General features: G+C 44.1%; 1 protein-coding gene across 1 annotated transcript in view; it reads left to right on the top strand.

Moving 5' to 3' along the window:
* The window catches only part of CLEC11A (C-type lectin domain containing 11A), a 48,162-nt gene that overhangs the window by 15,932 nt on the left and 14,880 nt on the right, over window positions 1-17,350 (top strand). Inside the window, exon 2 of the mRNA XM_077457203.1 lies at window positions 2,191-2,635. Coding sequence (XP_077313329.1) covers window positions 2,191-2,635 — 445 coding nt within the window. The remainder of the gene's footprint in view (window positions 1-2,190; window positions 2,636-17,350) is intronic.

Here is a 17,350-nt window from a genome sequence, read left to right as displayed (position 1 = left end):
CTTCTGACCACGATAATGTGATAATGACTTTGTCGAAAATGGGTGACCCTAAAATTATGCCCCCCCCCCCTTGAAAAAAAGTTCTGCGGACGCCCATGGTGGCCAGTAAGAGGAGAGCTGGGATATGAAATTACTTGCCTCATATTCCTGCCACTCCTAAACCTGCTCCACTGCAGCACCAGGCCCACGATGCCCTTAATCTGGCTGGTGCTCCGGTGTGCACCTGCATTTGCTTTTCTCACTACCCAAAATTGACACAGGAGGAGCCTGCACCCTGGTGAATCTGGTGGTCATGCCAAGGAGAAAGCAGGACTTGCGTGTTTAGCCTGCTGAACTCACTGTGACTCTCGGCTACTCTGCTGGCTTGGCTTGCCCAGTGGTGCAGTGCTCACTCACCAGAGACTCTCCAGACTCCACAGGTAGCACTTAGTGTAGCTGTAGTGACAGCACAGTCTTTAGTCTTCATCTTCCTGCAGTCTTATTGGTCTTTGTACTGAGTGTGGGGAAGAGGCAAGCTCTTTTTCTCAGTCTCTCTGGGGGCAATCATGCAATCTCTCTGAGAGACTGCTCCAAAATGATTGCCCCACACTGCCTGCACAGAGAGAGTGACCACTTCACACTGCCCGCACAGAGAGTGACCGCTTCACACTGCCCGCACAGAGAGTGACCGCTTCACACTGCCCGCACAGAGAGTGATCGCTTCACACTGCCCGCACAGAGAGTGACCGCTTCACACTGCCCGCACAGAGAGAGTGACCGCTTCACACGGCCCGCACAGAGAGAGTGACCGCTTCACACTGCCCGCACAGAGAAAGAGTGACCGGCAGTGTGAAGCAGTCACTCTCTGTGCAGGCAGTGTCAAGCAGTCTCTCTCTCTGGGGCAATGTGGAACAGTCTCCCTCCCTCTCTGTACAGGGAATGTAGTGTAGATGGATGGTGAGCTGATTCGGGGGTTCAATTGGCCACTTGACTGGACTTGCCCCCCAGGCTTAAGGCCGCCAACCCTCCCCTGAAGCCGAGACAGCCGCCGAGGGACCCCAGAAGAGCAGGTTCGGGGCCACTCTGTGCAAAACGAGCTATGGAGATAAGTATAACATGTTTGTTATTTATTTATTTATTTTTATTCACTTTACAATCCCTTTAAGGCCTAAGGGGACAGAAACTGACAGGCAAGAGGGTGGATTTGTAATAAATTAGTTTATCTTTTTTAACCTTTAAATAATCATTCCTATTAATGTTCTCCACCATCACAGCATAATGTTTCCCTTGTGACAATAGCCCCCCCCCCAGTGGCAGCTGGTGCTCCATTTATTTTTATTTTTTCGGGGGGTGGGCTATTGTCACAAGTGGGTGGGCTCAGAGCACAGTGCTCTGCTCCCGAGCCCATCCTTTAAGTCAATTAAAGCCTTTGGATATAATAATATGCTATGCAAAAAAATATATTTAATAATAACAAAAGCACCCGCCATATAACTCAATGTGCCTTGCCTGATGCCCTGCATGGAGATTAGGGGCTGGGATCATAGAGATTGGGGGGGGGGGGGGGGGCGGCACTGCTGCGCCCCTTATGGATGGGTTGTGGCTGCTATAGTCTAGTCAGTAAATTGTTTTTTCCCTTTTGCTCCTCTCAGTAAAAATTATAGGACCAACATCTATAGTTTGAAAACATTTCCATAGTGCAATTTCTTCTGAGAGGAAAGCTTTAATTTGCAAATATTGTGAGAAGAAATATTTTTTTCCAAATGCTACAAGCATGACGAAGCCCATCAGCTATAAAAAATAAATAAAAAATACTATACGGAATGAAATGAGTAGCTTTTCCTTCCAGAGTTCTCATTCCAGTTCCTGCTGCTTCAAGTATTTTTTGCACAAAGTATTTCTTCAACAGCGGAATCTTCAAGTAACCACTGGCTCCAAAAAAATACACAATACCCTCATTTATAGATAAAATATAAATTAGAAATTAGCAGAAAAAAAACAAAAAAACACGTTTTTTTCTTCCCCATGGCTTAAAATTCAAAATCTCTAGTAACATACTTAACAGGTTTGAAATGTGGAAGAACAATTAATAGAGGGTGGTCTGCTCTGCTGTGTTTAGTGGTTTGAAAAGAAGTCCTAGTCTGAAGGTAAAATTAAAATGTGCAAACATCTGTGCACCTTTCAACACTAACATGGTCTTTATTTCTCCAGTTCCTGTTTGGTCATCTCAAAGTCACAGTTCCACCAGAGAAACCTCTAATGCCTCCTAAATCTGAAACAAAAGTATCCTTTAACGTCACATTGATTTCCGTTTCCAAGAAAGAGGTGGACCTACAACAGGAAGAGATGGAGGAGCTGAACAATGGGATGGAGGAAGAGGAGGAAGAAGAAGAAGAAGATGATAGGGAGAAGGAGGAGAATGAAGAAGAGGAAGAGAGAGAGGAGGAGGGTAGGGAAGAAGAAAAGGAGCAGGAAGATCTGATAGAAGAAGAAGAAGAAGAAAAAAAAAAAGAAGTAGAAGAGAAGAAGAAAAAGAAGAAGAAGCAGAAACAGAAACAGAAGAAGGGGAAATCTAATGAAAATATGGTAACAGAAGGAGTAGGGACAGCACAGACACCAACTACAATACCGGCAGATGACAACTTGTCCTATATCTGTGAGTGGATTTACTTTAGAGTTTTCAATGTTTGATTACCAATTCTAAGGTTATTTTGTAGCCTGTTAAGTCATGTGATAAGATACTCCCCAAGTCCTGCTACAAAATGGGCTCAGCTAGTAACCAGTAAGGATTGTTTCACAGATTTTAATATAAATTTTTGTAATATTAACATTTTTTTAAATATATAGTACATAACTTTTTCCAGGGGTCCTCTTGCTAGTCACATGGCACAGCCCTCCTTACCACTCCTCAGGATTCTGCTGTAACTTGGTACCTTAACATCCAAAACTCTCATATGTACTTGGAATTTATTAACTGTTGGTAAATAAGTACCCAATATTACGATAAAAAAAAAAAAAAAAAAGGAAAAAGGACTTAAATGAAAGCTGCATTCACATCACCATAGCCAACAATTGCCTACCCAACAGTGCACCTCCCAGGATCTCCAAGCATGGTACTTTTCTGTAAAGCACTTGGCTTACCTGTGCATTACTCATACAATGGTCAGTTTGTGCTACATAAATCTACCGGAAAGACACCTTTTAACATTACAATATGATTTTGAGGGGAAAATAGCTATTGCTTGTCATAAATAAAATTTGGATACTTCCTCCTTAAGTTTAGCAGGGCCATGTACAGGATGACAGGAATCATCAGGATGCAGGACATGGGTCACCAGGGTGGTGGTCAGGGTCCAGCAGAGGATAGGGGTCAGTAGGGTTTGAGGATAGGGATCAGCTGACAGCTGATATTTTTTTTTGCTAAAAATAGACTAAAATGTTTATTTCCCTGCTAAATCGAAAAGATAAAACTGTATTGAGTGAATAAAGTTCCGTGTATGAAATCTTTGGGCTTACTCATGGGTGCTGTGGTCTGTACACTGTGAATTAATGTTTATTTTTTTTATGTGGCTGGAGCTGTGTGCAGGCAGGCTATGTTATGGGGATGCACCAGTTGTACAAAAACAGCTGTAGGTCCAAATTTGACAGGTGTGTGGGTGCAGGTGTATGTCCTCAACACGCATAGTGTGCATTTGGGGCCACGCACTCACACCTGTATAACTGTCCAATTAGGACCCCCTTAGATCCAGCCATGATAGGTCCTATACAGAAGGAGGAAGAGGTGAAGGGACTGATGTACATTTAAGATACAGTGGAGGATGGGGGTGGGGGAAGTTAATATGTAGATGTGTAGGATTGATATATAGATTTACATAATAGGAGATTGGATGTGTAGGAGAGGAGGAGGGCATAAAAAGGTTAAAATATATTTTAGCAGCTGCCATTGATCCATTTATCTCACATTTATAAATATTACTATGATTCTTCTCTTTCCTCTATTGTAAGAGCAATGGGAGTGTTAAATGCCATAGACAACAGTATCTACAATTGTGACTGGTCCAAAGATGTTCAGTAGTTTCTTCTTCATTTTTGGAGGGGCAACTGATGGTGTTCAAATAATTTTTTCTCTTTTGCCAGTTTTTGAGAGACTATTGTTTGAAATATTTTGCTAAAGAAAACACGTGGCCAATTTGGTCATAGCCAACCACTGCCTACAAGCCACTTTTTTGTAAAGCCCATGCCTTACCTGTGCATTCCTCAGATATGCATTCCTTAGTTTTGGCTACAGATTCCCTTTAAAGTGGACTACCCAAAAAATAACTTTCAAAACATTTTTTTCCCCTTCTAATCCATTCATTCATTAAATTTCCCCATTTAAAAAAATGACTAGGATTCTTCTACTATTGTAAAAATAAAGGGAGGGATAAACACTGTAAATAGCAGTGTGTGCATTTGTGATCACTGTGATTGGTCATTGCAATAATCACAAGGTACATAGCCACTCAGTTCGGCTCAGTACACCAGACTCATAGGCACATTGACTAACCACAGCTTTTAAACATGGCACTCCAGAAATACCCATCCACCAGTCTGCGGTTCAAAAACAGACAGTGGTAGACAGGGATTTAATAACATTAAACATTTCCAGTAAGAGCTTTATTTTGGTCAGCATTTAAAACAGTCAGTAAGTACATATGTTCATATGCATAGAATGGAATGTGCAAAGATGAACAACACGTTATAACAAACAGAAAACTTTGATATTAAAAGGCAATATTTACTAAAACTGGGGAATGCAAAATCTGGTGCAGCTCTGCATAGAAACCAATCAGCTTCCAGTTTTTATTCTCAACGCTTAACTGAACAAGCTAAAGTTAGAAGCTGATTGGCTACCATGCACAGTCGGACCAGACTCTGGGTACCCCAGTTTTAGTAAATTTGACCTTATTACATAAGTAAAAACAGCTAGCAATGCACATAGCTCTAAAAAAGAAATGAAATACTTAACTTCTCTGCCACCAATGCAGCTGAACATATCTCCAATGCCAAAGGCTTGTCCTGTAAATTCTGCTAGGAAACCAACACTTCCAGGATGGTTGCCTTGTGTCCCCCTGCACTGTTCAATGGTTTCTCCTGAACAGTGCAGTCCACATCACTACTGTGTCCTGAAATGATGTGGAGGTCAGCGGGACAAAATAGTAAATTCTATAGAAAACTGGGAAGATCGACCTCCCTGGAAGTATCAGTTTTTCAAGAGACTTTGGGGGGAGATTCTTTAGCAACAGAGAGACAATGGGTGGCATCGGAGAGGTAAGTGTTTGGCCTTTTTATTTACAGGTATGTGGTTTTGGTATGGTTACAAAATACGTGGATCGTACATGCTACCAGGAAGAGATGTTTTCCTTACCTGGAGGTGCAGGGCCATGGTGCTGATGGGAAGATGCTGGAACAACCCTGATGACTGCTGATACGGGCCTAACTGATCTAAGTTGAGATGTATAATAACTATGTCCAAGGATGCAGGACACTTGATTGTCTACCAGGGCAACAATAGGCAATATCAGACTGTGGTACCATGATGAATAGTTAAATAAAGTAAGAAAGCAGGCAGCAAATAGAAGAAAAAAAAAAGAAGAAAAAAGGGTCAGGTAATTAGGCAAACCTCAGTTCAGGATATAAATGTTAATCACAGCCTGTCTATTATCAGGCAATGATCTGGTGATGAATCACAAAGTAAATTGAGACAGGTGTAAGCACACGCCTACGTCCTGTAATTTAGTGCATGTGATGTGCAAAGTCTCCAGCAGAGGACAGCACAACAGTTGAAAAGACAACTGGCTGCATTAGTATGAGTTGTGCAAAAGATGGCGCAAAGTTTGAGTCTCATTCACAAGATAAATCACTGTAGCAAGTATCTTGTGATAAACTGCATTTGCGAGCCCTGGCATGTGTGTGCGCAGACAGCTGCAGATAGGAATCCTGTATAAAGCAATAACAGGCTCATAGTGACCGCAGCTGTCCATCAATGTTTGGAAGGAATTGCACAGGGAATTAAGGACAAATTATCATCCCTGAACCAAGCTGCTTGTATCCAGGGCCAATCATCAGTCTCAAATCACAGGCTGCATTACATCCGACCACCAATGGACAGCCGTGGCTGATGTCACCCTGTCCTACTCTTGTTTTCTCTGTCAGGTGGGTAGCCTTCTCAGTTCCCAATTTGAGTTTTCCAAGGACCTGGTCTAGAAAACCATGATTTGACCTAGTCTGCAAGAGGCTGGCTTGCAAAATAATGCCAATCATCTCACAAGGGCACATGTGCTTCTTAAAGCGGGGTTCCACCCTAAAGTGGAACTTCCGCTGATCGGAACCCTCCCCCCCTCCGGTGTCACAATTGGCACCTTTCAGGGGGGAGGGGGGTGGAGATACCTGTCAAAGACAGGTATTTACACCCACTTCTGGGCATAGACTCCCGTGGGAGTCTATGCCTCTTCCTGTCCTGCCGCGATGTCTGCTGGGACACACACGGGTCCCAGAGACAGCGCGGACAATTCCTATTGCGCTGCACGACTCGCGCATGCGCAGTAGGGAACCGGGAAGTAAAGCCGATTCGCTTCACTTCCTGATTCCCTCACCTAGAATGGTGGCGGCAGCAGCCGAGAGCCGAGCAATCGATCGGCCTCGGCTGCCGGCATCGCTGGACCCCGGGACAGGTGAGTGTCCATTTATTAAAAGTCAGCAGCTGTAGTATTTATAGCTGCTGGCTTTTAATAATTTTTTCCCCAGTACAGTCCCGCTTTAAGGCTCGATTTACCCCTACAGATGCAACCAACCACGGGCACATTCCCACGCGTAGGGCAGTCCATTCATTTCAATAGGCTGCCCTACTCATGAGAAACACAGAAAAGAAGTTACCTAGTAGGTGAGGTTGAAAAAAGACACAAGTCCATCAAGTCCAACCTACATTGCCTTGCGAAAGTATTCGCCCCCCTTGAACTTTTCAACCTTTTGCCACATTTCAGGCTTCAAACATAAAGCTATAAAATTTTTATTTTTTGTGAAGAATCACCAACAAGTGGGACACAATTGTGAAGTGGAACGAAATCTATTGGATTTTTGAAACTTTTTTAACTAATAAAAAAATGAAAAGTGGGGCGTGCAAAATTATTCGGCCCCCTTGCGTTAATACTTTGTAGAGCCACCTTTTGCTGCGATTACAGCTGCAAGTTGCTTGGGGTATGTCTCTATCAGTTTTGCACATCGAGAGACTGAAATTCTTGCCCATTCTTCCTTGCAAAACAGCTCGAGCTCAGTGAGGTTGGATGGAGAGCATTTGTGAACAGTAGTTTTCAGCTCTTTCCACAGATTCTCGATTGGATTCAGGTCTGGACTTTGACTTGGCCATTCTAACACCTGGATACGTTTATTTGTGAACCATTCCTTTGTAGATTTTGCTGTATGTTTGGGATCATTGTCTTGTTGGAAGATAAATCTCCGTCCCAGTTTCAGGTCTTTTGCAGACTCCAACAGGTTTTCATCCAGAATGGTCCTGTATTTGGCTGCATCCATCTTCCCCTCAATTTTAACCATCTTCCCTGTCCCTGCTGAAGAAAAGCAGGCCCAAACCATGATGCTGCCACCACCATGTTTGACAGTGGGGATGGTGTGTTGAGGGTGATGAGCTGTGTTGCTTTTACGCCAAACATATCGTTTTGCATTGTGGGCAAAAAGTTGGATTTTGGTTTCATCTGACCAGAGCACCTTCTTCCACATGTTTGGTGTGTCTCCCAGGTGGCTTGTGGCAAACTTTAGACAAGACTTTTTATGGATATCTTTGAGAAATGGCTTTCTTCTTGCCACTCTTCCATAAAGGCCAGATTTGTGCAGTGTACGACTGATTGTTGTCCTATGGACAGACTCTCCCACCTCAGCTGTAGTTCTCTGCAGTTCATCCAGAGTGATCATGGGCCTTTTGGCTGCATCTCTGATCAGTCTTCTCCTTTTCTCAGCTGAAAGTTTAGAGGGGCGGCCAGGTCTTGGTAGATTTGCAGTGGTCTGATACTCCTTCCATTTCAAAATGATCGCTTGCACAGTACTCCTTGGGATGTTTAAAGCTTGGGAAATCTTTTTGTATCCAAATCCCGCTTTAAACTTCTCCACAACAGTATTACGGACCTGCCTGGTGTGTTCCTTGGTCTTCATGATGCTCTCTGCACTTTCAACAGAACCCTGACACTATCACAGAGCAGGTGCATTTATACAAAGACTTGATTACACACAAGTGGATTCTATTTATCACCATCAGTCATTTAGGACAACATTGGATCATTCAGAGATCCTCGTTGAACTTCTGGAGTGAGTTTGCTGCACTGAAAGTAAAGGGGCCGAATAATTTTGCACGCCCCACTTTTCAGTTTTTTATTTGCAAAAAAAGTTTAAATTATCCAATGGATTTCGTTCCACTTCACAATTGTGTCCCACTTGTTGGTGATTCTTCACAAAAAAATTAAAATTTTATATCTTTATGTTTGAAGCCTGAAATGTGGCAAAAGGTTGAAAAGTTCAAGGGGGCCGAATACTTTCGCAAGGCACTGTATGTGTGTGATTATATGTCAGTATTACATTGTATATCCCATCGTTCAGGTGCTTATCTAATAGTTTTTTTAAACTATTGATGCCCTCCACTGAGATCACCGCCAGTGGAAGGGAATTCCACCACCTTGCCAGTCCACAAATAAAGAACCCTCTACGTAGTTTAAGGTTAAACCTCTTTTCTTCTAATTTTAATGAGTGGCCACGTGTCTTGTTAAACTCTTTTTCGCGAAAAAGTTTTATCCCTATTGTGGGGTCACCAGTATGGTATTTGTAAATCAAAATCATATCCCCTCTCAAGCGTCTCTTCTCCAGAGAGAATAAGTTCAGTACTCGCAACCTTTCCTCATAACTAATATCCTCCAGACCCTTTAGTAGCTTTGTTGCCCTTCTTTGTACTCACTCCATTTCCAGTACATCCTTCCTGAGGACTGGTGCCCAGAATTGCACAGCATACTCCCTAGTCCCTTGTTCTTTTCCAAAAACACACCAAACCGCATGGTACAGGTTTGGTGTATGTGAAAACATGTGTGCCACTAAAAATGAATGTCACTGTCACGCATCTGCTAAAGGGAAGAGTGTCACTTTGTGTGTCAGAGAAAGCATGCCATTTTTTGTGAGTTCCTGATATGCAACCATATTGGCACATATAAAGCACAACACTAATCTACTGATCACTAAGGTGGCATTCACAACTAGGAGTTCTGAAAATTTAAGAAAACTTGCTACAAACGCTGCAAAATGCTCAACTTGCTCGCATAATTTTTTAATGGTACCCTAAATGCGGGTGGCAGTCATGTGAAAGATGCAACAAAACACAGAATGCAAAATGCACTTAGCTCAGTGCCATAAAATGTACTTTGGTGCATTTGTCATTAGTACGGAAGCCCATATGACCCCGGCACAGTGATCTCCCTGCTGGCACAGAGAACAAGAAGTGCATAAACATTTCTCTTATGGAAGAGCTGGTAAGAGGGGGATCTTTCCCATCTTCCTGGCGGCACACAGAGCGATAATGCTAATGTGTGGGGTGATTAGGGTGTGCCCAGGCACAAGTGGCACACCCTGTGCGTACGCCTATGCCCACTACATAGATTTAATTGGCTGTAGCAGCCCTTTTGTTACAATAATTGTTTATAATAAATACCCAAAACATCACTATAAATGTTTAACGAAGAAAAACACTGAAAATCTAATAACATGACGTGACAATGCTTTGCTATCGGCACAATTAAAACAAGGATGGTATTATAGAAACCACACTGAGATAAACCAAAACGGGCTACACCACATTGGCTTAGGGGTAATATTTGGCCCGGTGTTTGAAGGTTTAGTTTTCTTTTTACAAAAAAACTGCCTATACAGGTAAGGAGCTTCTATAGATAAAACCAAATTGTGCAGCCTTGACCAAAGTTGAATAATGTCCTATAGGTGTAGGCCATTTCCGTAGCTCATGGAGCCTGACCTGAAAACTGCCAGAAATGGTATCCCTCCATCCTACCTTGTTGCTAGGGTGTTGCTAAGAGACTCTTACTGCTGTTACTGTTCACCTCCACCAACACTGGACTGAGCATCCATACATATCCATACATACACATTGAATACACATACATACACAAACACTTCCCTCTTTGCTGGCATCTTTAGTTCCCCATGTCCCTGCTCATGCCGGTAAAAATCTGATTGGGGCAGCGTGCCTCACCTCCTCCATTTTATACCCCCCTTCTGCCCCACAGCTTCCTCCTTGTAGCAGGCACAGCTCCCCCTCCTCTTCCTCCCCCAACTCTTGTGGCAGACACAGCTCCTCCTCCTATCCGTCCTCTCCTCTTGTGGCAACACAGCTCCTCCTCCTCTCCCTCCTCTTGTGGCAGACACAGCTCCTCCTCCTCTCCCTCCCCTTGTGGCAGACACAGCTCCTCCTCCTCTCTCTCCCCCTCCTCTTGTGGCAGACACAGCTCCTCCTCCTCTCCCTTCCCCTCTGGCAGACACAGCTCCTCCTCTCCCTCCCACTCCTCTTGTGGCAGACACAGCTCCTCCTCCTCCTCCTCCTCTTGTGCCATACACAGCTCCTCCTCCTCTCCCTCCCCCTCCTCTTGTGGCAGACACAGCTCCTCCTCCTCCTCCTCTCCCTCCCCCTCCTCTTGTGGCATACACAGCTCCACCTCCTCTCCCTCCCCCCTCTTGTGGCAGACACAGCTCCTCCTCCTCTCCCCCCCTCTTGTGGCAGACACAGCTCCTTCTCCTCTCCCTCCCCCTCTGGCAGACACAGCTCCTCCTCTCCCTCCCCCTGCTCTTGTGGCATACAAAGCTCCTCCTCCTCTCCCTCCCCCTACTCTTGTGGTGGACACAGCTCCTCCTCTCCCTCCCCCTCCTCTTGTGGCATACACAGCTCCACCTCCTCTCGTGGCAGAAACAGCTCCTCCTCCTCTCCCTCCCCCTCCCCCTGTGGCATACACAGCTCCTCCTCCTCTCCCTCCTCCTCTTGTGGCAGACACAGCTCCTCCTCTCCCTCCCACCCTTCTTAAGGCAGGCACAGCTCCTAGTCTTCCCCCCCCCCCTCCTCTTATGGCCCTGCAGAAGCCAATCTGTGGGTTCCGGACACTCTATTTCAGCCGTCACCTGTTGATCGGTGGGCAGAGACTTAGAACAGAGCTCTGTCTATAGCTTCATACACACGATTGGACTTTGTACAAACTTTCCTGTGGATTTTTGTACAAAGGGTGTTGGCCCTTGAGGCTTTAGAATAACACTAAAGGTTCGAGTAAAAAAAACAAAAACAAAATCAAACATGTCATACTTACCTCCACTGTGCAGCTCGTTTTGCACAAAGTGGCCTCAAACCTGCTCTTCTAGGGTCCCAGAATCAGATAACCTTGCTGGCGCGCTCCCGAGTACAGCATTCGGCGTTCATAGAGGACCCAGAATGGCCTGCCCCCACCCCCCGATGCCCGTGTCATTGGATTTGATTGACAGCAGCGGGAACCAATGGCTGTACTGCTATCAATCTAGCCAATCAAGAGCCAAGAACCCCCTGCAGAGAGAGAAAAAAAGGGGGGCTGGGTCACGGACAGGTGTTTTTTCACCTTAATGCATAGGATGCCACCGCAGACCTGTCTGACTTGAGATGTCTGACAATATATTACAAATCAACTAGGTTTAGATAAAACATTGAAATATATTGATAAGATTATTTACATCAAATTGATTACATTTACATTAATTTAAAGAAAAACATTGAAAAACGTATAAAAAATGTAATGTTGCGTGCACGCTTGACATAGCCCATTCGCAATGGTAAAGTGTTAACATTTCACTGATTGACTGAAGCTGGGCAGAGTGGGACTATGGGGCCGTTGTCAGGGATACATCAGTACAATGTACATTTGTCCCTAGCAGATATAACAGTCGGTAGCTGTGTTCCAGCCTTCAGGTGGTAATCTCAGTAAGGCCGACGGGAAAGGCCCCAGTGGCGTTTATACGAGACCAGGAACATTCAGCGACTCACCGTCCTTACAAAACTCATCAGGACTCCAAGAGCAAACCACGGAGCCAACAGCCTAGACTCTGAGGTCATAAGCATCTGTTAAGCCGCGAGCAGATATAAAGCTGCATTCTCAGTATATTTCTTTTTCTACAGCTAAGCTGAGAAAAAGCAGAGTTTGGTTTTTCAGCACGGGCTGTGGAATTAGATATTTACTTTAGTAGTTCCACATCATCTGCTTATTAGAGAGGGTAAACGGGCTTTAGAGCGATGCTCATGTATGTCAACTGTAGGACCTATCAATAAAATTCAACAAACTGAATCTCAACTACAGGAAACAAATCACAATGGTTTGGCTATAATTAATTATATGTTTAAACAAGTAAAAAAAACAAAAAAAAACAAAACAAACACTCTCTAGACCAGCCATTCTAAACTAGGGTTCCAAAAAAATACAGTCACTTCCAAACGCTAGTGGGTCTTCCAAGGTGTGGAGTTATGCCACGTACACACGACCGAACTTTTCGAGGGACTAGGTCCGACAGACTTTCGATTGAGTTCTGACGGAGTTCTGACAGAGTTCTGATGGACTTTTGGAATGAACGGACTTGGCCACACACAATCACACCAAAGTCCGACGGATTCGAACGTGATGACGTACGACTGGACTAGCATAAGGAAGTTCATAGCCAGTAGCCAATAGCTGCCCTCGCGTCGGTTTTTGTCCGTCGGACTAGCATACACACGAGCGGATTTCTCGGTAGGAACTGGGTCCGGCGGAGTTCTGGCGGAAAAATTTGAAACATGTTCCATTTCTAAAGTCTGTCAGACTTTTGCAAATCAAAAGTCCGCTGCAGCCCACACACAATCGAATGGTCTGCCGGAATCATTCCGTCGGACTTTTGATGTTGAAAAGTCCGGTCGTGTGTACGCAGCATAACAGATGTCAGATATAAGCGTGGTGTGAAAGGTATATATGGTATCCCAAAACTAGGTGGATGCTGCCTTCCTTAGATGGGGTAATCCGAAAGGAACTACAAGAAAAACAGAAATGGAAGGCGTGCACACCTAGTGCATTACCAGAGATAATTTGAAAAAGCGCCGAGCCCTGGAATACGTGAAAGCCAACCCTACAAAAAAAAAACTATAAAAGTTTGTTGCTATAGTAATTGGTAATTAATTGTGGCTAGTTGTTAAGAACGATGGTAGATTCAAGTAAAAATTGTAATATATAAATATGAAAATAAAGAAAAATGTAAATAAAGATAAAAATGCACACAAATACTTGGATGAAAAAGAAGAAGTAGCCAACTCCTGGAAGGACACCCACATGAAGGCAAAAAAAGAATAAAATAGCTAGTTCCCTGGAGGCTGGTAAGTTGCCTGTGTGACATCGGATGTTCACTGATTGGCGCACTACAGCGGGGATGATCCTGCTGGAGTCTGTTGGGTTTTTTTCCCCCCCTTCCTGGCAATTCTGAAGCTTCCGAATGGGTGATCCTAGCGATCCTAATGTATGAATTTTGGACACCTCTGAGTGCCCAAACCCCCCGCAGCTACTTCAGGCATGTAGAGGTGAGAAATGGATCGACCCATTTATCAATCCTGCATCCCTTTTTTGCTTAGGTGTTCCTACGCCTGTATTCATCCGACTAAAAAAAAAAAAAAAATGAATAATACAAAAAATAAAATAAAAAAATGTGCAAAATATCATGCATCGGAATGAATTATTATTTATTTGTGTATTTATGATGGAGTTTATTTGTTTTAGATATAAGTTTTTGATAAGGGTGTGGATCTTTTTAACACATAATTTTCAATTCCACCATTCCCTATAAAAGTGATTGCCCGTGGTGTATGAGACTAGCCCAGCTCTGAGGAAGGGGGTGCACCAAAGAAGCGTGTTAGCTGTACCCCATGTTCTGTGCATGTCCATGGTTTATGGCCTTTTGTCAGTTGCATTTTGTGAGTACCCACTTTTAAACAAAAAAATGTCTTATTACATTATCTCTAGTAATGCACTAGGTGTGCGCCTTTCATATTTGTTTTTCTTGGAAACTAGGGTTCCTCCAGAGGTGGCTAGGGGTTCCTTGGGTTGTGGGTAATTGACCTCCCATCTGATGATGACTGCAGATGTGGCATTCTGGCCACTATTGCAAGGGCGACATTCTTCCTTCTAAATACCACCAATGTAAAGGGGCATTTTTCTAATAACTCCCAGTAGACTAGTCTTAACAAGAGCTCCCTGGGACCTGAAAATTAGTTTAGCCACTTGCCAACTGCCTAAGGCCTCTTTCACACGAATGATCCATTTAGGTCCACCTGTCAGTTTTTCAGGTGGACCTGAACGGATGCTCCATAGACCTCTATGAAGCGTCGGATGTCAGTGGTGGCATTTCCGCTGACATCCGATCGGCTCTGATCCGAAAAAGTGTGACAGAGGAGAAACCTACTTTTTCATCCGTCTGTGGACTCTGCGGTCCGTCATTATCCGATCTCCCATAGGGGAGAGCGGCACTCTGACAGGTCTGTCCCTGCACAGTGTGCAGAGACTGACCTGTCATCTTCCTGCTCAGCGGGGATCTGGTATTTTTTAACTTTCAGATAAAAGTGATCCCTGTAGCAGATTTGCTGTGGGATCACTTTTAGAAGCGGCAGGTGGTTTGCCATAGAGATAAGCGATGGCAAGATGTGCTCATCTCTATGCCCTTGGAGGACCGGAGTGAAGTCATGACGTCCCTTCCAGTTCTCATGCCATGTAAACTTGGCTTTTTTTTTTTCTTAAAGCAAAAGATAATTTATTTATTTTTTGATCTTTTGCTTTAAAGGGTAAAGGAGATGTGGGGTCTTTTAGTGGTATTTGATCACCCCTGCGATTTTTATCACCCCTGTGGTTTTTATTTTTTGCGCTATAAACAAATAAATAGCGACAATTTTGAAAAAAAACATTATTTTTTAGGTTTTGCTATAATAAATATGCCCCAAAAATATATCAATTTTTTTTCCCCTCAGTTTAGGCAGATACGTATTCTTTTACATATTTTTGGTAAAATTAAAATCACAATAAGGCCGCGTACACACGAGCGGACTTTTCGACATCCAAAGTCCGACGGACTGAGTCCGTCAGACTATCCGATCGTGTGTGGGCTGCAACGGACTTTAGCTTCGCTAAAGTGTGACGGACTTTAGAAATTAAGCATGCTTCAAATTTTCCCGACGGAACTCCGCCGGACCCGGTCCCCTTCGAAAAATCCGCTCGTGTGTATGCTATTCCGACGGACTAAAACCGACGCTAGGGCAGCTATTGGCTACTGGCTATGAACTTCCTTATTCGAATCCAGTCGTACGTCATCACGTTCGACTCCGTCGGAGTTTGGTGTGATGGTGTGTGTCCAAGTCCGTTCGGTCGAAAAGTCCGCCAGAACTCCGTCGGAACTCCGTCGGAACTCCGGCGGAACTCCTTTGGAGGTCTGTCGGACATAAGTCCTCTCGTGTGTACGGGGCATAAGCGTTTATTGGTTGGTTTGGGCAAACATTATAGAGTCTACAAAATAGGGGATAGTTTTATGGCATTTTTATTAACAATTTTTTTTTACTAGTAATGGCGGTGACCAACGATTTTTATCGCGACTGCGACATTATAGCGGACACATCGGACAATTTTGACACATTTTTGGGACCATTGGCATTAATACAGCGATCAATGCTTTAAAATTGCATTGATTACTGTAAAAATGTCACTGGCAGTGAAGGAGTGAACCACTAGGGGGCGGGGAGGGGTTAAGTGTGTCCTAGGGGAGTGTTTCTAACTGACTGGGGGATGGGCTTGTGTGACGTGGACACCGATTGCTGCTCCGGATGAAAGGGAGCAGACGATCAGTGTCCTGTCACCGGATCCCGCGGGCACCATCAGGGAGCTTGCTGCAGGCGCGTGCGCATGGCGGGAATTTCAAAGTAACTTATGGGTACGTTACTTTGTCCAGTCGTGCCATTCTGCCCACGTACATATGCCGACAGCGGTCGTTTAGGTTTGTTTTTTACATCTGGGTACCATTAGGAAGATTTCCCTTCACTTCCTGTGTCCATGCAGTCCGTGCACCACAATTGACATGAATAGGACTGCCTACATGGGGATGCACAGAACACCTGTGCATTCCCATGCAGGTACAGTATACATGGTCTCGCATAGGCATATTCTGTATGTTGCATATGTCATGTGAACAAGGCCTTAAAGTAGCACTATAGGCAAAACCTTTTTTTTTTCATTTTGGATAGAGCAAGGGAGGATTATAACCCCTGTGAGATTATTATTATTTTTTTTGCCATCTGTGGCCCATTTTGAAGATTTACCTTCAATCCTGTCCCATAACCAAACAGGAGGTCAGAGGAAATCCCTGCATATTGTGCATAGTGGTTGTAAAGTCTTATTTTAAAAAAATAACAAACATGTCATATTTACCTCCTCTGTGCAGTTGCTTTTGCACAGAGCAGCCTGTATCCTCCTATTCTTGGGTCCTTCTTCGCTACTCCTGGCCCCTCCCTGCTGCCGAGTGCCCCCACAGCAAGCAGCTTGTTATGGGGGCACCCGAGCCAAGTCACCGCTCTGTGTGTCCATTCAGACATGCCTGTCCCCTCTCTCCCCTAATTGGCTGACTGTGATTGACAACTGCGGGAGTCAATGGCACCACTGCTGTGTATCCCAATCAGGAGGAGAGTCCCAGATGGTTCAGACACTCATGGACACCACTGGAGAGATTTGGGGCTCAGGTAAATAATTAGGGGGTGCTGGGGAGGCTGTTACATACACAAGGGTTCTTTATCTTAATGCATAAAACATAGCTCCCAACTGTCTCTGATTTGGAGCAATGTCCCTCTGTCCCTCATTCTTCCTCATTTGTCCCTCATTTTGGTCTGATATATATAGAGGTATATAAAATGCACTTTTTATCTATTAAACAGTGTTTTCCAGCACTAAACCTTTCATCTGACTTCTAAATTGCTGCATTTGTAAATTCCAAAAGCTAATATAAAGGAATAGTAGTGGTAAAAAAAAGCACTTGTGGGTTTAACCAATCTTGTTTTTTTTTTTGTACAATTCTCCCTTAAGGGGTCTTGACCATGGGTGTGTCCTATGCCTGCATACTTTTGCTGATAGGTGTCCCTCATTCCCATCTCAAAAAGTTGGGAGGTATGATAAAATGCATTAAGATAAAAAAAAACCTTCTGCCTTTACAACTCCTTTAAGGAAATCTCCTGGTGACCCCCAGGCCACCAGAACTAAACATTTTCCATTTTTTA

This window comes from Lithobates pipiens, unplaced genomic scaffold, assembly GCF_037356315.1.
Source record: "Lithobates pipiens isolate NorthernLeopardFrog02 unplaced genomic scaffold, aLitPip1_a1.2 Scaffold_27, whole genome shotgun sequence".
Classification (NCBI taxonomy): domain Eukaryota; kingdom Metazoa; phylum Chordata; class Amphibia; order Anura; family Ranidae; genus Lithobates; species Lithobates pipiens.
The sequence above is the reverse complement of the archived record's forward strand: the minus strand, read 5'-3'. Positions and strand labels throughout refer to the sequence as shown.